At 34.9% G+C, this 18,432-nt stretch overlaps 1 protein-coding gene across 2 annotated transcripts; it reads left to right on the top strand.

The window, feature by feature from the left end:
- The first annotated feature begins 2,215 nt into the window (after positions 1-2,215).
- Positions 2,216-18,115, top strand: LOC114406128. Of its 2 annotated transcripts, none has more exons than XM_028368712.1 (27): positions 2,216-2,594; positions 3,356-3,515; positions 4,387-4,479; positions 4,564-4,669; positions 4,771-4,939; positions 5,430-5,604; positions 6,850-6,978; positions 8,326-8,877; positions 9,056-9,667; positions 9,864-9,932; positions 10,576-10,692; positions 10,770-11,021; positions 11,280-11,327; positions 11,408-11,545; positions 11,675-11,839; positions 11,947-12,009; positions 12,099-12,206; positions 12,296-12,379; positions 12,457-12,504; positions 12,729-12,803; positions 14,332-14,427; positions 14,509-14,589; positions 14,674-14,745; positions 15,300-15,344; positions 15,423-15,506; positions 17,181-17,284; positions 17,468-18,115. In XM_028368712.1, exons 1-27 carry the CDS (start codon positions 2,371-2,373, stop codon positions 17,670-17,672), a joined length of 4,074 nt encoding a protein of 1,357 aa, XP_028224513.1. In that variant the 5' UTR covers positions 2,216-2,370; the 3' UTR covers positions 17,673-18,115. The 2 variants fall into 2 exon arrangements, with proteins under 2 accessions (XP_028224513.1, XP_028224512.1); XM_028368711.1 differs by having other exon boundaries at positions 8,326-8,880.
- Positions 18,116-18,432: the final 317 nt, after the last annotated feature.

Here is an 18,432-nt window from a genome sequence, read left to right as displayed (position 1 = left end):
GTGTACAAGGTTTGAAGAAAAATATAAAATATTTGTTTATGAAAACACTGAGTTAAACAAATCTATTGAAGTACTAGAAAAGAAGATCCAAACTCTGGAAGTGAGTCTGAGTCAAACCAGTAAAACAGACAAACCCAATATAGTTGAGAAACTAAGAGGTGTGGTAGTTTGTCTTACAAGACTTTGGGAAGTTCAAATATTATAACTATGCTTTTAAAATTCCATCAACATCCCCATGATAAGTTTGGCTTAAGCTTAGAAACAAAGGTATCTTCCTCCAAGATACAGTCTGATTCAGACAAAAATGACTTTTATGGTAAGTTTGGATATTCCAAGTTCAGATGCATCCATAAGAAAAAATAAATGTCTAAGGGTACTAATTTTGTTGGACCCAAAAAGTTTTAGGTAACAAAATCTCATATTGTTCCTATTGTAGATATCATTCGTAGGAAAAGGCAAGAGGTTTAAGTTGGTACTTGGAAAGTGGTTGCTTATAACACATGACAGGGGAAAGGTTTATGTTCTTTGACCTAAAGCCAGTCGAAGGAGGAACAATTGCTTTTTAAAGGTATGGACAAATGAAAGATTACTGATATAGCTAAAATTGGTATGCCCTCTCTAGCCTCCATAAACAATGTATTGTATGTTGAAGGTCTGAAGTATACTCTACTAAGCATAAGTTAATTTTGTGACAGAAGTTATACTGTGTTCTTTAACAAATATAAGTGTATAGTCAAGACAGAAGATGACAAGTCATTCTTTATTGCTAGATGACACAACAATTTATATGAGAGATCGAATAGATCATAGCAAACATGATGTAACATGTTTGTTGTCCAAAGAAGGTGAAAGATGGATTTGGCATAAAAAACTTGGGCATGTCAATTTGAAACATATTTCAAAACTATCTAAAAATGATTTAGTGAAAGGATTTGTTGAAAAACCCATCTTCTATGTGATGCATGTTAACAAGGGAACACAAATCAAAACTCATTTAAATCTAAAGATGTTGTTCCCACTTCCAAACTGCTACAACTGTTGCATATAGATCTATCTGGACCAACTAGAACGTTGAGTCACGGATGTAAGAAATATAACTTTGTCATAGTTGATGACTATTCAATATATATATTGGTAAACTTCCTTGCAAATAAACATGAGTCTTTTAAGGTCTTTGAAATATTTTGTAAAAAGGTTCAAAATGAAAAAAGGTTTTGAATGTTAAATTGAAGCAAAACTCAATTTACAATCAAATATAAGGAAAACTAAAATTACTCCATCCGTAAGTGGCCCATAGGTTTTTTTTTATTTTTTTTTTCAAAAACATAATTTACGATTTAATTTAAAATTAATGGTCCAAGCAAGAATTGAACTTGCGCCTTCTGCATTATTAATAGAACATTCAAATGAACTGAACTAATAAACACATTATGTTACAAATAAATAGTGTCGCTAATTCCTATTGATTTTCGTTAATGTTTTTTTAATCAATTAAAGCATTTTTACACTTCATTATTCCAAAAAACTATTTCCAAAACTATCTCCACAAACTCCCTTGATAATTATTTTCACTCTAATAATTATTTAATTATTAATGGCATTTCAAGTAAATTATTTTCTTAAGGGAATTACAAGTAAATTGTTCTTCCGAATATAAATTTTTCTACTTGATTTTGTCAAAAAAAATTTCATGAATTTTCTTATGCATATAATTTAAAAAAATCACAAAAGTCGCTTGTATAATCTACTTCTTTTAGATCATATAAAAAAGAAGTGAACATCAATTTACCTAAAAAATTATTAATAGACATTTTTATTATAAAAAAATTGTATTATTATTTTATTATTAAAGCAATGAGTTAAAAAAAAATAATTTTACCCTATTAATTTAAATATTAATGTGATTTCAAGTAAACAATTTTTACTAATGATTTTTTTTTATATTTTCAGTTGTTTTCATATTTTTTTATTATGTAAAAATTAATTTTTTTCACCCAATCAAAATTAATCATAAAATTACTTTTCAGCAAACTTATCAAAATAAAAATTATTTCTGATTAAAATTAATTATATCTAATCGACTACTTCCATAAAAAATTTATTGATTACACATATAATCAATTATTAAAATAATTTAATTTTCCCAAAGACTAAATTAAAAAAATTAAATTAAATATTTAAAAATTTACAAAGTATTCATCACCTTTGTGTAAAACCAATTTCAAACGAATCTCCTTCTCCCTCTTCTTGCTCTTCTTCTTCCACCCCAAACCAAACCCTAGAAAAAACAACGACACTGATCCTCTCTTGCTCTCAATTTCCATGCAAATTCTGCCAAACTAGCCTGTGTCTCCTTTTTCTCTCTCAGCCATGGTCGGAAAAACAATGTCCATGGCGGCGACTTCCCGCGAAAAACTGGCGAGTCTCGTGAACGCCGCCAAGCTGGCCATCGACATCCCTTCGAAGCTAGAATCGCTGCGCCAACTCCGCCACGAACTTCCCCCCGAAGACCCCGTTCTCCTCACCGAGTTCCTCCCCTCGCTCTTCCTCTTCCACTCCGATCGCTTCGGCCCCGTTCGCAAATTCCTCACCGAGTAAGTACCCCAGTTTCCCCTGATGAGCATTTGCAAAATTGATTTTGGGTAGTAAAAATTGATTTTTTAGCGAAGCGGGTTTATGTTTGGATGCTTTTATTTATCTTGAATGCAAGTTTGCTGTAGAATTTTAGTGTAATGTTTGGATGCAAAAGCTACCTTTTATCACTTATATGAAGTCTAGTGTGTTTGGATTGGATTCAGTTTTCCCACAATCAATTCCAATTCCACCTTGAAAGCCAAAGCAACATATAGTTGCTTCCACTTTTTCAAAATTTTTATTACCATGATTTTGGGTGCCAGGATTGATTCTGGAAGCTATCCTTCCCTCACTCTTCCTCTTCCGCTCCAATGCCTCGGCCCCGTTTGCAAATTCGTCACTGAGGACACCTTTTTCCCGTTGGTCTCTAAGTTATTCTTAGTGTGTGTTTGGATGAGTGATTGCAAAATTGAATTTGAATGAAATTGATTTTCAAGCGAAGTGATATATATCTTAAATGCAAACCTGCTATAAATACTTAGTGTAAATTTTTCAAAGCAATGCCAAAGCTAGTTTTTATTACTTATAGTCAAACTGAGGTTTTGAGGTAAAGTCAATTTTTATCTGGCAATAACCAAACACCTATATTTTTGTAAAATCCATTCTCGTTATTTCCACCATGAAACCGAACCCACTCAAACTTTGAATATATTGAATTGGTGTGTGGAATTGAAATTTGAGGTGGACCTCTTTTTATTTTTATTTTATTTTTTGGTTTCAGGATGCTTGGGGAGATTGGATTGAAGAACACAGAGTTCTTGTCCAACATTGTGCCTGTGCTTATTGATTTATTGGATGATGACACGCCGGCGGTTGTTCGCCAAGTTCTACTGTGCGGAACTGACTTGTTTCGCGCCACTCTTGAGAAAATTGTGGTTCAGGTGAGTGTTTTGTTTTGAATGGCAACTGCATTTGCTGTTTTGTGACAAAATTGGTGATGAGTGTAGTTGTTGTGGTACAAGTTATTCTTGGTTTTGACCGTGTCTTAGTGTGGTTACTTGACTTTTTGTGATTTTTGGTGTGTCAGTGTTATGTGGATTTGTTCTGAAATTCGTGCAACTGAATGGCAATTTGAGAACTGAGTTTTATTTTAGATTTTTCGCTCGTTGGGATAGATGTTAGTTAGATTTCATAGATAGTTGATGTTCTATAGGGAATCATGGTTTGAGACTGCGATATTGGCCACAACTTCCAAGTTTTTTGGGCTTGCTGCAATCACATTGCAACCACAATTGTGGCCGCATTTTCCCGCAATGTCAAGGATTGTGATGAAACTGCAACTGTAATCTGAAACCTGTTTGTAAAGTGGGGGAAACATTGGTTAGTGAAATTGATTTTTTTATGAATTAAGAAACAGGAAAAGTGAGGGAAGTTGTCATGTTAATACCAACATAATTTTTCTTGGGTTTATGATATGTTGACAGGGACTGCCACCTGTCCAAATCTGGTTCTAAGCTTAAAATTTTTGGAAAGCCTTTGACTTCTATCAACCTGTGTTTTTTTCCCCTTCTTGGTACAGTATTATAATTTATAACTAGAAGTCTAGAATATCTTATATAAAGTGATAAAGCAAGTATTCTATTCATCATTTCATATATAAACAAACTCAGTCGATGAATAAGAAAAAGCTGGGAAATATTTGGTAGCTATACTATTTAAAATTTTAAATATCTTATAGCAGTTATCTCTCATCGTATTACCTCATGTATACATTTTATGATATCAACATTCTCATTTTGGTTTTATTTTTAGGGTCTATACTCTAGTGATTTAGATGGTGCCCTTGAATCTGCTTGGGCATGGATGCTTAAATTCAAAGACAAAGTGTACTCAATAGCTTTTCAAGTAAGTTATTGCTCTCATTGAAAGTATGAAGTTACCTGTTTTGGTTTATTGTCTGATGGTTGTACTTGGTAACATGTTTGAAAGCATGGAAGTGGTGGCGCAAAGCTGCTGGCACTGAAGTTTGTTGAGGCAGTTATTCGTCTTTACACACCTGATCCCAATGGTTCCTCAGAGCCCACTTCTCATCAAGGTATTACATTGAGATTGGTTGGGTAAAAGGATGCTTGTGCCAATCTGTTGTTTTCATCATACTTAAATCACTTGCTTTTATGGCTTCTCACTTTTTTATAGGAAGGCCTGTGGAATTTAATATATTATGGCTCAGGCGGGGTCATCCTGTACTTAACATTGGAGATTTGAAAATTGAAGCCAGCCATCGTTTGGGTCTCTTGCTTGATCAACTCAGATTTCCAACTGTGAAGTCCCTTAGTAACTCAGTAATCATTGTGCTGATTAAAAGGTATTTGATCTTTTATTTTACTCCTTTTGATTTTCTGTCCAATGTGACTGCTTAAAAAATCATGACTTCATATTTTATTCTTGATGACACATGCCTAATGATGATCAGTTGGCCAGTATTTACTTGCATACTCTCACAGATGCACATACAGAATTTTATTTTGTTAGAACTTCCTGATGATACTTCTGTGATGATTAGATGATTAATATTTGATTGCTTCTCTTACTCTTAGACACCTGCACAAATGCACATGCATGCACAAAGAAAGAGAGAGAGGATGTCTTTCAATCCAATATAATCAACTTATTTGACTGGGTTTTGTTTGGAAGAAAACTGACGCTCATTTTGTAAATTGAGGATTGTTCTAAGACTGTCAATCAATTATTTTTAATTACTTGCAATTACTGCTAACTGTTGACGCTGTTTGTAAAAGTCCATTATTATGATTGTTACTTTCTTAGTATTGACTTCCTTATTGGTCTATTTCCAGTCTATCAGCCATTGCATTTGACAGGCCTGCATTCTATGGCCGCATCTTGCCAGTTTTGCTCAGTTTGGAACCTTCCAGCTCTGTTGTTAATGGGGTCTGTGTATCAGCTACACATTTTGCTTTGAAGAATGCCTTTGTTACTTGCTCGAAATGTACACATCCAAGTGCTGCTCCGGTAATTCTATTAGACTAAATGTGCTTGACATCTTTATTGTTTACTGTGATTGATATAGTTGTTGGGTGAGAACAACAAAATCTGTCATGAGGGATCCATGTTTGGTGTATCAACGAGTGTTACGTTGACTGCTTTGGTCTAGCTTATTTTAGAGAGAAAATCGCTTATTTTTACTAGCTTCATGAGAGCTGAAAATGTCAACATAGCTTTGACTATTATGACATTCAGCATGTTAAATTGTGGGCATAGCAGCATTGTCACACTATTGCGCCATAGGATTCAGTGGAAACATGATTGTGACATCATTATTTTGCGGAGTCCATAATAAGATAAAGGCAATCATGGCTGTCTTATGGGCCTTGCAGGTTTGTGTTACGTTGTGGGTGTTGTGTAGCCAGTCAGGCACTGCACAATGGTGAAATTTTCCAATGTGTTGTAGACATTGAATCTGGTGACTGGTGAGTGGGTTGGGGACAGAAGGTGGTGTTTAGGGTTCAGCATTCAAAAAGAAAAAAAAAACCAGGTCATGTGTGGGTTCAGGTATGGGCCTTGCGGGGGGCTGCACTCAAAATTTACACTGGTTTCTTAAAAACTCACATGCAGATGGTTAAGTTGTGTCATGTGAGACTTTATAACTCCTCTGTTTATTATTATTTTTTTGTTTAGTCTGAATAGTCAATTCAATTGGGCTGCAATTTTCCATTAAAAAGCCCAACAAATAGCCTTTTATTTTCCCTTTGGATGTGGTGAATTTTTAAAACTCATCCTCTGTTTATTATTTTTAATTTTGTTATCTGGTTAGTTAATTTGATTGCAATTTTAAACCATAAAGCCCAACAGATAGCCTTCTATTTTCCCATGCTACACTCTTTTCATTCTTCACATTTCTAATTCATTCCCTATCAAGAAGATTGGCAGTCACTTAACACTCAAAAGCTTCTCTGTTCTCCATCACGTTTTCAATTTTTTATACATATATGTAATTGTAATATATATATATATATATATATATATATATATATTTTATATTTCAACCACTATGTGGCTTCCGCTATTTGCCCACGAATCTTTCCACTATATGATATAGTGGATTTTCAGCTTTTTCTAATTTTCTGTGATCTGCTATTGAAAACACTGATGATGTTTTCCTTAAATGACTTTATGAGTAATCGGGTGCATACTCATAATTAAGAGGCTTGGTCTGAAATGGTGTTATAGAAAACTGATTATTTTTTGTTTTGATAGTGGAGAGATCGTTTGGCAGAGGCCTTGAAGGAAATGCAGTCAGAAGGAAAGGCAGATCGGGTGTTCCACCTAATCTCTGCTAGTAATGGAACCATAGAGAGAGAGAAAGATGATCAACCTGTTATCAAGGTACCACCCTCTTCCTGGGATGTTTATTTATTTAATTTAATTATTTTTAATTGTTTTGTTTCTTACATACATATTTGCACTCTGAACATGTAAATATGGAAGTCGTGTATTAAGCTGAATGAAATATTAGCTGTATGCCTATCAATGTTATCAATGGCGGATGCCGGGATGTGGTGGAAGGCCAAAATTCCCCCATATAGACATGCAATTGCTGCCTATGGCGCTGCCATGGTAGGCCTACCTTCACAAATTGCCTATGGTGGTTGGCAAAAATCCGCCATGCCATTCCGCTATAGCAGTCATGGGGCCACCATTTAACAACACTGATGCCTATATATATAGACAATTGAATTGATAGTTCAATTATTATTATTATTATTATTATTATTATTATTATTATTATTATTATTATTATTTACAGAAGAGATAGATGATACTCAGTTTCAAAATTTCTGTTGTTTTTTGAAAATGGGTTTTGTTCCATTATTTTTGTTGCTTTAGAAAATTAAGATGACATTAATTATTTATATCCAACTTTATTATTGTCTCCTGGTATCTCCAATAAATGGAACGAAAAATAAAGCACTGATGTAGTGTAATCTTCATGTATAATGAAATTGTCCTGCTGCTTGCCATATGTTGTTTGGTGATAAATTTTCCTGTCCAATGGCAGTACTGTAAATTTCTTGAGAAACATATTCATTTGGAATTGGAGGGCAACCATGCATGATGCATATACACAGGTTACTTTGTCTAGTATTTTGTCATGATTGAGGTATTTAATATTTTCTGATGGTTATGATCCCACATTAGGTAGATATATGGCCAAAATAATCATAGTGACTTGAACAATCCTTTTCTCTTGAGTTAGACTTGGTATATTTTCAATTCTAATTTGGTATTAGACCCTATCCTAGTTAGGTCACCACTGCAAATGTCTAGTCGTGCAGATTTCGTCCTTAGCTTGAAGGAGGTGTTTTAGATTGTATGTTGGCTGGGCATATTTACTTTTTATATTGACTTGGACAATCCTCCTCACTTGAGCTAGTTTTTGGGGTTATGTCTCTTCCATTCTCAATTGTAATATTTCCATGAATTGAAGCTATTTAAATGCTTTCTTAACTTAATATTTGCTTTTACCATAAATGATAAATATTTTGAAATAGGAGTAAATGTAGAAATGCAAACAGTTGGAGTTGTGGTTGCAATAACAAGTGGTTTTGGTTAGTTGCATGGAATTTTGTGCACAAAAGAAAGATTTTCAATAGCATTTAATACGGGTAGGACATCATGGTATTGCTCTTCAATTCTTGCTCACTGTGTTCTTTTATTTATTTATTTTTTCAGGAAGAGGAACCTGCAACAAATTCTGGCGATTCAGTGCAGAATAATTTGGCAAGAAAACGATCAGGATCACAAATTGGAGGTGATTTAGCTGAAGATGAAGAAACTCCTGGAAAACGGGTCAGGACAACTGTTGTTGCTTTGGAAGAGCCTAAGGAGTTAGATGAATGTACCACTACCTACTCTCAGGATGAGACTCCAACTGTACCAACATCTTCAAAAGGAGATGTGGATAATGGGCCTGTACGGCAACTTGTTGCCACATTTGGTGCTTTGATTGCTCAAGGTGAAAGAGCTGTTGGACATTTGGAAATTCTCATCTCAAGTATTTCTGCTGACTTGCTAGCTGAGGTGGTGATGGCAAATATGCAAAACCTACCTCCGAATTACCCTAATGCTGAAGGAAATGATGAACAGCTGCAAGACATTAGTATGATTGGTTCTGATGACAAGGCTAAATATCCACCATCATTTGTAGCTGCTGTTATGTCACTTTCTAGTACTTTCCCGCCAATAGCTTCCCTTCTTGATGCACATCAATCAGTGTCCAATGAGGTAGTGGTGTAATTATTAATTTTATTTATCTGGTATTTTTGGTTTTTAGGCTTTATCTTTTTGTTTTTCAATTTACTACCAGTCCCTTTCATTTGTAATGGTTTAATCTGTCTATTTTTCTGTATCATATTTCTGAGTCATCTTTTGAGTAACTCTTTGATGTACACAAATATTGCAGAAGTCACAAGTGGAGGAAGAAATTTCTGCAACTGCTGCAAATAGTGGTGCTGTGGATTCTGGCATGAATATTGAATCTGAAAATATACCATCGCCTATTGATTTTCCATCTTCTGATGCCAGTATACCTGGAGTAGAGAATGGCTGCACAACTATGCCTCCTGACATCCATGATGTTGGAAACTCAGAGAGTGGAATCCCTGGCCTAGATTCTTTTGGTCGTAGTGATTCTGTGTCACAAACTTCTGCTCCTTCCTTGTTGGTTTCCACTGAAACATGCCTAGAAGATGGCAGTCAAGAGCAGGTTACAAGTTTGGATCAGAGGTCACCTCTGAACGTAGCTCCATCAATATCAACAGATAGGTCTGAGGAGCTGAGCCCAAAAGCGGCTGTTAGAGATGTCAATAGCTTGGTGTCCTCAACAGCTACTTCAGTTGTGCCTCCCCGATTAGTCTTGCCAAAGATGATTGCTCCTGTTGTTGACCTTGAAGATGAACAAAAGGATCATTTGCAAAAGTCATGTTTTATGCGTATTATTGATGCATATAAGCAAATAGCTGTAGCTGGAGGCACCAACATTCGTTTTTCGATACTTGCTTATTTAGGAGTTGAGGTGAAAATTCTTTGCTTACCATCAATTATTATTTCTCTCTCTATTCTTAAATGCTTTCAAATTGTGTAATTTAGACATCCCTAAGATCCCAATATCAATGCTAGACTTAATAGTATGTGTGTGTGTGCACACGTTTGTTTTTGCTTACAGCCACTTTATAATTAATACTGTGCTCTCTTTTTTATTGTTCATGCAGTTTCCCTTGGAATTAGACCCGTGGAAACTATTACAGAAGCATATTTTGATTGATTACATTAGTCATGAGGTGAGCTCTTGTCTCAAGTGTTACGGTTTCTGTGCCAATTTCTTTAAGTATTAGCTTTGACGTGAGTAAAACAGTGAAGCACACTATTTCCAGCTCCTTACCCCATAAGTAAAAGAAATAAAGAGTAATGCATGTTATCTTCTTTTTTCATATTTGTTTGTTTCATTTTCATCAATTTAATGTTAAAAAAATAGACCATCCTAATTTGCCTTTAAATTTTGTTTTTCCTTTCTGAGAAAGAGAGGATTTATATTTCTCTAAAATCAATTAAGAACTGGTTTTGAAAAGGTAGGGTTTTTCCTTAGGACAACTGTATTTTGCAAATTTGAAGTTGTGGAGCTGACCTCTTATAATCATTAGAGATACATTATCCAGATGGGTTCAATTTGTCATATGCATGTTTAGTTGTATTAGATTTAGAGTTGATATGTATTGTTCTGTAAGTGTAATGGGCACTGTTGTTTATAGAGCTAAATCAGGTATGAGTATAAATCGAGTTTATGTGTCTTGTAGTTGGACATCTAATATGTTACAGATTTGATGGACACTGCTATTTGGTTTAAATAAATTAGATAAGCTAGTGGCTATTATGTGCAAGGTGCATATATTTATAAATGCTGACAATGATTACCTAATGTCTCAGGGACATGAGTTGACATTGCGTGTCCTCTACAGATTATTTGGTGAGGCTGAAGAGGAGCCTGACTTCTTTTCTTCCACAACAGCAGCTTCTGTATATGAAAATTTCCTCCTTACAGTGGTCTGTGCCCCTTTTTTCTTGATTCTTTTGTCCATTTGCAAGGCATGAATTGAGCTTTTGGTTCACTTCAATTGCAGGCAGAAGCACTTAGAGATTCCTTTCCACCTTCAGATAAATCATTAAGTAAATTGCTTGGTGAATCTCCTTATTTACCAAAATCAGTTCTGAAAATTTTAGAAAACATGTGTTCTCCTGGAAATGGGGATAAAGGTGAAAAGGAGTTGCACTCACTGAATGCAGATAGAGTTACTCAAGGTCTAAGTACTGTATGGAGTTTGATTCTTCTAAGGCCTCCCATTCGAGATACTTGCTTACAAATTGCTCTACAGGTTTTTTTCTCCTACTTTTGTTATACTAACTTTGATGTTTGCTTAGTTGTTGTTAGAGTCATAATTCCTCATTGGTTTTCTTTCTTCATATGTATAAATTGAACTTTAAGTGGGTGGCTTAATGATATTGCCCCTTGCTTTTCTCCTTGAATTGTAGAAACTAAATTTTCAAACCTTCTGTCCTCTTGTAATTGTAATTTTTTGGCTTACATCTGATCTTTTCCTTAATTTTTGATTTTTTTCCTTTTTCAATTAAAGAGTGCAGTGCATCATCTGGAAGAAGTGCGTATGAAGGCGATACGTCTGGTACATTAAGCATTAAATTCCTGTTGAAACATTTATTTGACTGCAAACAGAATGTCTTACAATTTGAGCTCTTATTGCAGGTGGCAAATAAGCTTTATCCTTTGTCATCCATTTCTAAGCAAATAGAAGATTTTGCAAAGGAAATGCTTTTCTCAGTGATGAGTGGGGATGCATCTGAAGCTACTGATATTGAAGGTTCCATTGCTGATTCAGAAAAGGTATTCACATATTTATAGATTTACTTTTTTTTTTTGTTAGAGTCCTCTTGATGGAAAGTTTGTGTCATTTCTTCTTGTTGAGATATGATAGTTTGTTTTTTTTTTCTTTTCCATCCTTTTCATTTTCAGGGACCTGATGTTGAGAAGGTTCCAAACGAACAATCATCATTGAGTGGCAGCACTAAAGATGTCACCTCAGATAATCGTCAATCATGCACATCTGAGAGTGTCTCACCAGATTCAGTTTCTGAGGCTCAGAGGTGCATGTCATTGTATTTTGCTTTGTGTACAAAGGTATTGTTTTATTTCCTACTTTTCACAGTATACATCCTTTTATATTCTGTAACTCATGTTCTGTTATTTGATTAAAAGTAATACATATTGATGCTTTATGATGACAGAAACATTCTCTCTTTCGCCAAATATTTGTCATCTATAGAAGTACATCAAAGGCAGTGAAGCAGGTTTCAGTTTTTGGAATATGGGATCTAGTGAATATTGTCAACTATTTGTTGTTCTGTCACTGGGTTATATCATTAATTGTATAATGCAGGCAGTACATCGCCAAATTCCAATACTAGTACGTACTATGGGCTCATCTTCAGATCTCCTTGAAATTATTTCAGATCCCCCAAATGGAAGCGAGAATCTTCTAATGCAGGTTTACTGTCTTACCTTATATAATTTTTTAATGAGTGTTGAAAATTTTGAATATATTGAATATTGATAATTTTACATTGACCATGCCAGGTATTGCAAACACTTACAGATGGTACGATCCCTTCTAAGGATTTAATATGTACTGTGAAAAGGTTGCATGATTCAAAACTCAAGGTATTTTAAAGTGTTAGCCCTATCAGTTTTAAAGTGAAATTTCCGAATATGGTTAATAACTGGTTGATTCTATACAGGATGCAGAGTTTCTTATTCCGATATTACCATTCCTATCAAATGATGAGGTTCTCCCTATTTTTCTTTCAATTGGATGTCAATTCGTTGTTGCTTTTTACTTTTCCAATTAAAATTTTGATTTATTTATATCATGAAAAAAATTGAATTCATTGATGGATTTGATTCAAGACCCTTTTATCTTTAGGTATATCTTTTTGTCCTTTTCTTTCTAATTATCTTGGATGACATTGCTTTTCATTTGGTGGACATATTTTAACAATTCTTTTGACAGGTAATGCCCATTTTTTCTCACATTGTGAATCTTCCTTTAGAGAAGTTCCAAGCAGCACTTGGGCGCATATTACAGGTATTATTTATTCCTTTACAGTCATTAGTCAGAGTTTCTGACTTAGGGAGACGTGTTCCTTAAAGCTTAAGTGGAACTAGAACCCAATATATGGAATGTAAGCTTTTGGATGTATTATAATTTGGGTTGGGCTTAGCTCAACCTTACAAAATCGGATTGTAAGGTGAAAGTAGCCCCACTACTTATATACAGTATTTTGGCAATATCACTTATAACACAGGGACTGCGTGGCGGTCTTTGGCGATGATGATGGGCTGTTCATCCGTGAAATAAAAAACAGAAACATTAACAAAACAAAGTGCGAAAAATAAGGCCCGGCAAATTAAACAGTCTCAGAATGGCCTGAAACTGACTGGGCTTTGTGCGCCTCAGTTCAGGGCGCATGGCACTGAAAACGGAGGCCGGAAACATGGCCAGACATGCCACCACCAGCCGGAACAGTGGGGCGCTTAAATGCTGTTTGGCATGCAAAGGAAGACGTGTGAGAGAGCGTCGAAGCTCCGATTAGGTCGCCATCACCACCATCGTGCAGATCGGTGGATGGCAATGTTGGTGATGGGGTCACCGAATGGAAAGGTTGCCGGAGCTGTGGTGGCAGAAGGCAGGTGCTGCTGGAAAATGCTGTTGAATGACAGGGAGGTGGCCGGAGAGCGTCAAATGTCAAGGGGATTGCGGCGTTGGGTTCGCCAGCAAGTGGTGCTTCTGATTGGAGGGTCACACCGGCGAGATGACTGCACAGTGGCAGTGTAAGTGTGCTCGCAGCATGTGCATTACTGTTCTTGCGAAAGGAACACTGCGGCGAATAGGTGAAAAATTGCCGGAAAGAGGGACAATTAGTAGAGAGGTCCACCAGCGATTTTTCGTTCTTCCTCTGTCATGAATAATCTAAGCTCTGATACCATATAACAGTGTTTTACTGAAAGTGTTGTGTTGTTAAGGATGGCCCACTAATCCTTTATTTATAATGAGCAAATGGGATCTACATTAATTACATAGAATCAATCTAATCCAAGTAATAATAAACAAATCCCTAATTGCTTTCTAATGATATTTAAGAGAATAATATATAATTCTAACATCACTAGTCAATGTGGGATCTCCAACACACCTCCTCACGCCAAGGACTAGACATTTGCAGGTGGTTTGATAACGGTTGATAGGTCCAACAACCATACTAGTGGATAGTGGCATGGAGTGGCTGGCCCCCAAAAATGCTATGGCATGATAGTGGTAGTAGGACTACCACTATTTTGGTCCCTGCCAAAGTAGTGTTTGGGGCACAATATTGGTTATAGTCTTAAAAAGTACTGTTTTATTTATTTATTAAATTATCATAAAAATCCAATGAACAATACCTCATTTGTTAGGATTAACCCTACACTCAGAAATTTAGCACTTGTATTGAAGTGTTAACTTCCATAATCAGTAAAGTTTGCGGGATGTACACTCCACAGTATTTTAATAAATAATTAGTTCTGAACCGTTAAGTACATTTTTGTAGTTGATTAATTGCAGAATTCTTTTACAGGGATCATCACAATCAGGTCCAGTTCTTACTCCGGCTGAAGTTTTAATTGCAATTCATGGAATTGATCCTGAAAAGGACGGAATTGCCTTGAAAAAGGTAGGTTCTGATGATGATTGGTTTTATGCATTGGGTTTATTTAATGAAGACACATTGCACAACTGAGGTGTTTATATGCAGGTCACAGACGCATGCAATGCTTGCTTTGAGCAGCGGCAAACTTTTACTCAAGAAGTTCTTGCCAGAGTTTTGAATCAGTTGGTGTGTTATGTGGAAATTGTTTTATATATTTGGAATGCGTATTCAACTTAGTTGATCTCACAAGGCAAATGATCTTCCTTGCAGGTTGAGCAGATTCCTCCTCCTTTACTGTTCATGCGTACTGTATTACAAGCAATTGGTGCTTTTCCAACACTGGTAAGAAGCTTACTTATCCTGGAAAATGTAATAATGCTAAGAAACAAATTTGGTTGTTTATTGTGGACCAGGATTTAGGAATCCAACTTTTAGTTGATTGTTTACAGCTTTCAAATATAGCTCTAGTTTTAAAGCCCTGGATATATATTAATCAAAGCTTTGCCATTTATATTTTCCCCATTGACCCGTTAATATGCTACCTTTGATGCATACTATATTACAAGCAATTGGTGCTTTTCCAACACGGATAAGAAGCTTACTTATCCTGGAAAATGTAATAATGCTAAGAAACAAATTTGGCTGTTTATTGTGGACCAGGATTTAGGAATCCAACTTTTAGTTGATTGTTTACGGCTTTCAAATATAGCTCTAGTTTTGAAGCCCCGGATATATATTTCATCAAAGCTCTGCCCTTTATATTTTCCCTATTGACCCTTTAATTCCTTATTTTCCAGTTGACAAGATTCTACCATCATTCCTTGTTATCTGTTTCTGTTGTTTAGTTTGAATATGATATATTTGTACAAATTATTGACTTGTATAAATTGCTATAGGTGGACTTTATAATGGGGATTCTTTCTCGCCTTGTGACGAAGCAGGTGAATATATTATTGTTATCTGTTTTTGTAATTTATTCAATTCTTGAGTGTACTTGTATATCAAATGAACTGCTACAGATATGGAAATACCCTAAGTTGTGGGTGGGATTCTTGAAGTGTGTGCAGTTGACAAAACCACAGTCATTTGGCATTTTGCTTCAGGTATTATCATCTCTGTTTACTCCTTTTATCATGAACTTAATAACTTTTTTTTTTTTTTTTTAAACTTATGGCACAGTTGTAATCTCTATTCTGCATCATCTAACATTACGAATTAGTTTTCACTGTCTCAGTTCATCATTGAACCCTACCATACCATACCTATTTATATGATGAACGTATAACTTAAACAAGAACGGAAATATCAGTTATCAATATAATATAGGAAGATTCATCATGTGGCTGACATGAAATATGTGGAACAGTAGCAACAGATAAACTGTCTTGTTGATTTCTAGGGTTAACTGTTAAACTACATAAATATATTGTTTTTACTTTTTGGTTAAATTAGTTATTTAGTCCTTTAATTTATTTTTTAAATTCAATTTGGTCCTATAGTTTTTTTAAGTTTAATTTGGTCCTCTAATTTTTTAAATCGATTAAATTTGGTCCTTAAGTCTAAATTGTAAGAAATCACACTTTGTGGTGGTTCAAAACCGTCACTAAATTGTTTTAAACTGCCACAAAATGAACATTTCCCAAAAAAATGAATCAATTTTAAAAATTAGAGGATCAAATTGAACCCAAAAAAATTAAAGGACCAAATTGAACCTAAATAATAAATTAGATGACCAAAAAACTAATTTAACCTTACTTTTTTTGGGTGTAACAGTTGTAATGAGATTTGAACTTATAATAGCCTCATGCAAATTCCCTGGGCTGCTAACCACTAGCCCAATCCTAAATTCCTAATAGCTTTCATAAGTATATTGTTTAAGAATATAATGCTGCTTTCGTTGTAATCAGTATTCTATTCCAAGCCATTAGCACCAACATGGACATAACATAATGGAGTGACATCATACTATGTTGCTGTTACTTTCAATTTGTACTTCTATTAAATCGTAAGATTTTCTTGCATTTCCTTGTGACTATTGAGGGAGCTCTATGCATGCTAGATTAATGATACAATATGGAAATATGACTGCAGTAGTTTGATTATTATTATTATTTGAATTGAGGGAGATTGCATGGTCTGTATTCTTAAGAAATATTTTTGATGGCATTCAACAGTAGAGCTTGATTCTCTGCTATTAAGAGACGCCTCACTTCTGTATACCAAATGGGTTTGAGAAGAGTTAATAAAATGAAAAATGCAGTTGCTTTTAATTAGTTTTTTAAATAATTGTTCTCATTAAATCATCAAATTAAGCGAGTCATTGCATTTTCCTTGATTTTTCACTAATTCGGTTTAATGTATTTTCTTTGCTTTTGATGAGGAAAATTGTGGCAGAAGGGAACCCAAAAGGAATAAAGAAAAAAGTGCTTATTAATTATGTAAAAATAGGAGAAATAGAGAGATATTTGTCTTGAGACTGCATGTCAGAGTATACTGTGGATGCGTGTTTATATAGGACAATTACATCAATTGTACATAAATAGAGGATATTCTGTTTCCTCCAAATCAAAGATAATGTCCCTATTATTAATAGAATCAGACTTAATTTTGATTTCAACAAATTAAATATACCCTTCTATTATTTTTCTTGGGGTCCAAATATACCTTGTTCTTTGGCGTTTCTGTTTTTTGGATGGTATTTCTGAGAGCCTTTTAGATTTTAAAACAACTGTTCTAAATTTCTAATGCGTTTTCTGGTGGTGTATTCTTGCAACCAGCTGCCTCCAGCACAATTGGAAAATGCATTAAATAGAATTGCAGCCTTGAAGGCACCATTGATTGCGCATGCAAGCCAGCCAGATATACAATCTAAACTTCCGAGGTTTAAGATTCACTAGGCACAAAAATGCCGGCAAATTTACCTTTTTTTCTGCCCTTCTACTCTATCTATTTCTTTTTGAGGGTGAATTTGTTTTATTCTTGTTTTATTATCATTTTTTTTGGTCTCCAACTTGTTTATTATGTTTGCTGACAATATTGATTCTGAGTTTTTGAATGTGTTTAGGGCTGTGCTGGTTGTTCTGGGACTTGCTTCCGATTCTCAGGTTTCAAGTCAAGCACAAACTAGTCAGACACAAACTAGTCAGACACAGACTAGTCAAACACAGACTACTCAGACACAAACTAGTCAAACACAGACTGGTGAGACAAGCAGCTCAGACAAGGACACAGCGACAGAAAAATCAAAGGAATCGTCTACAGCCAGCTAAACTGTAAGCAACCATGATGGAGTGGTGTAATTTACTAATCAACTGAGTCTTAGGTTGATGAATGAGCCTACCTAACCGAGACTAGCTGCAATGATCTCTCTCCAGACAAAGGAATGAAGAGCCAATATTGATGAATTTAACATATTCAGATAGCTAAATAGTTGGGCCATGTGCTCCGGGTTTTTAACCCCTTTTTTGTACCATTGCATTAGGCAACAGCCTGGCGTGTAAATGTATAGGCGGAATAATGTATATTGGAATGGAATATGTTCCTATTTTGGCCCCAATTTTCGTTTTTCTGCTAGAACTTGCTGTGTTCCTATTAAAATGTGTATATATACATATGTTTAATTCCCCCAGTCCCAGTGGATGCTTTTCTTGCGTTAGTTTTAACTATTGTGCATCTTGTATCTATGGTTAAGACAAGGATCAGTTCAGGAGTATTTTTTGCCGTATTTATAAGCATCAATTTGAGTAGTGAACTTGAAGGATTTGTATGAAACAAAAGCGATTTTGAGTTTATAATCATCCAATGGTTAAAACGTATTAACGAATTAACTTGTAACGGGAAACGGGTGGTTAAAAATGAACAGTGAATAGATTGTTGAAGATTCAATAAGTAACACCAAGACATATAAAAGAGATACAGTAATTGAACTTTTAATAACCCAACCAGTAGTGAAATGATATCTTCAATAATAATTTATGATTATCCACATTTTCAGAAAATATATCAGGAGTTTAAAAATAAAGCTAAAAA

Source organism: Glycine soja, chromosome 3 (genome assembly GCF_004193775.1).
Source record: "Glycine soja cultivar W05 chromosome 3, ASM419377v2, whole genome shotgun sequence".
Lineage (NCBI taxonomy): Eukaryota > Viridiplantae > Streptophyta > Magnoliopsida > Fabales > Fabaceae > Glycine > Glycine soja.
This window is presented reverse-complemented; position numbering and strand designations above follow the sequence as displayed.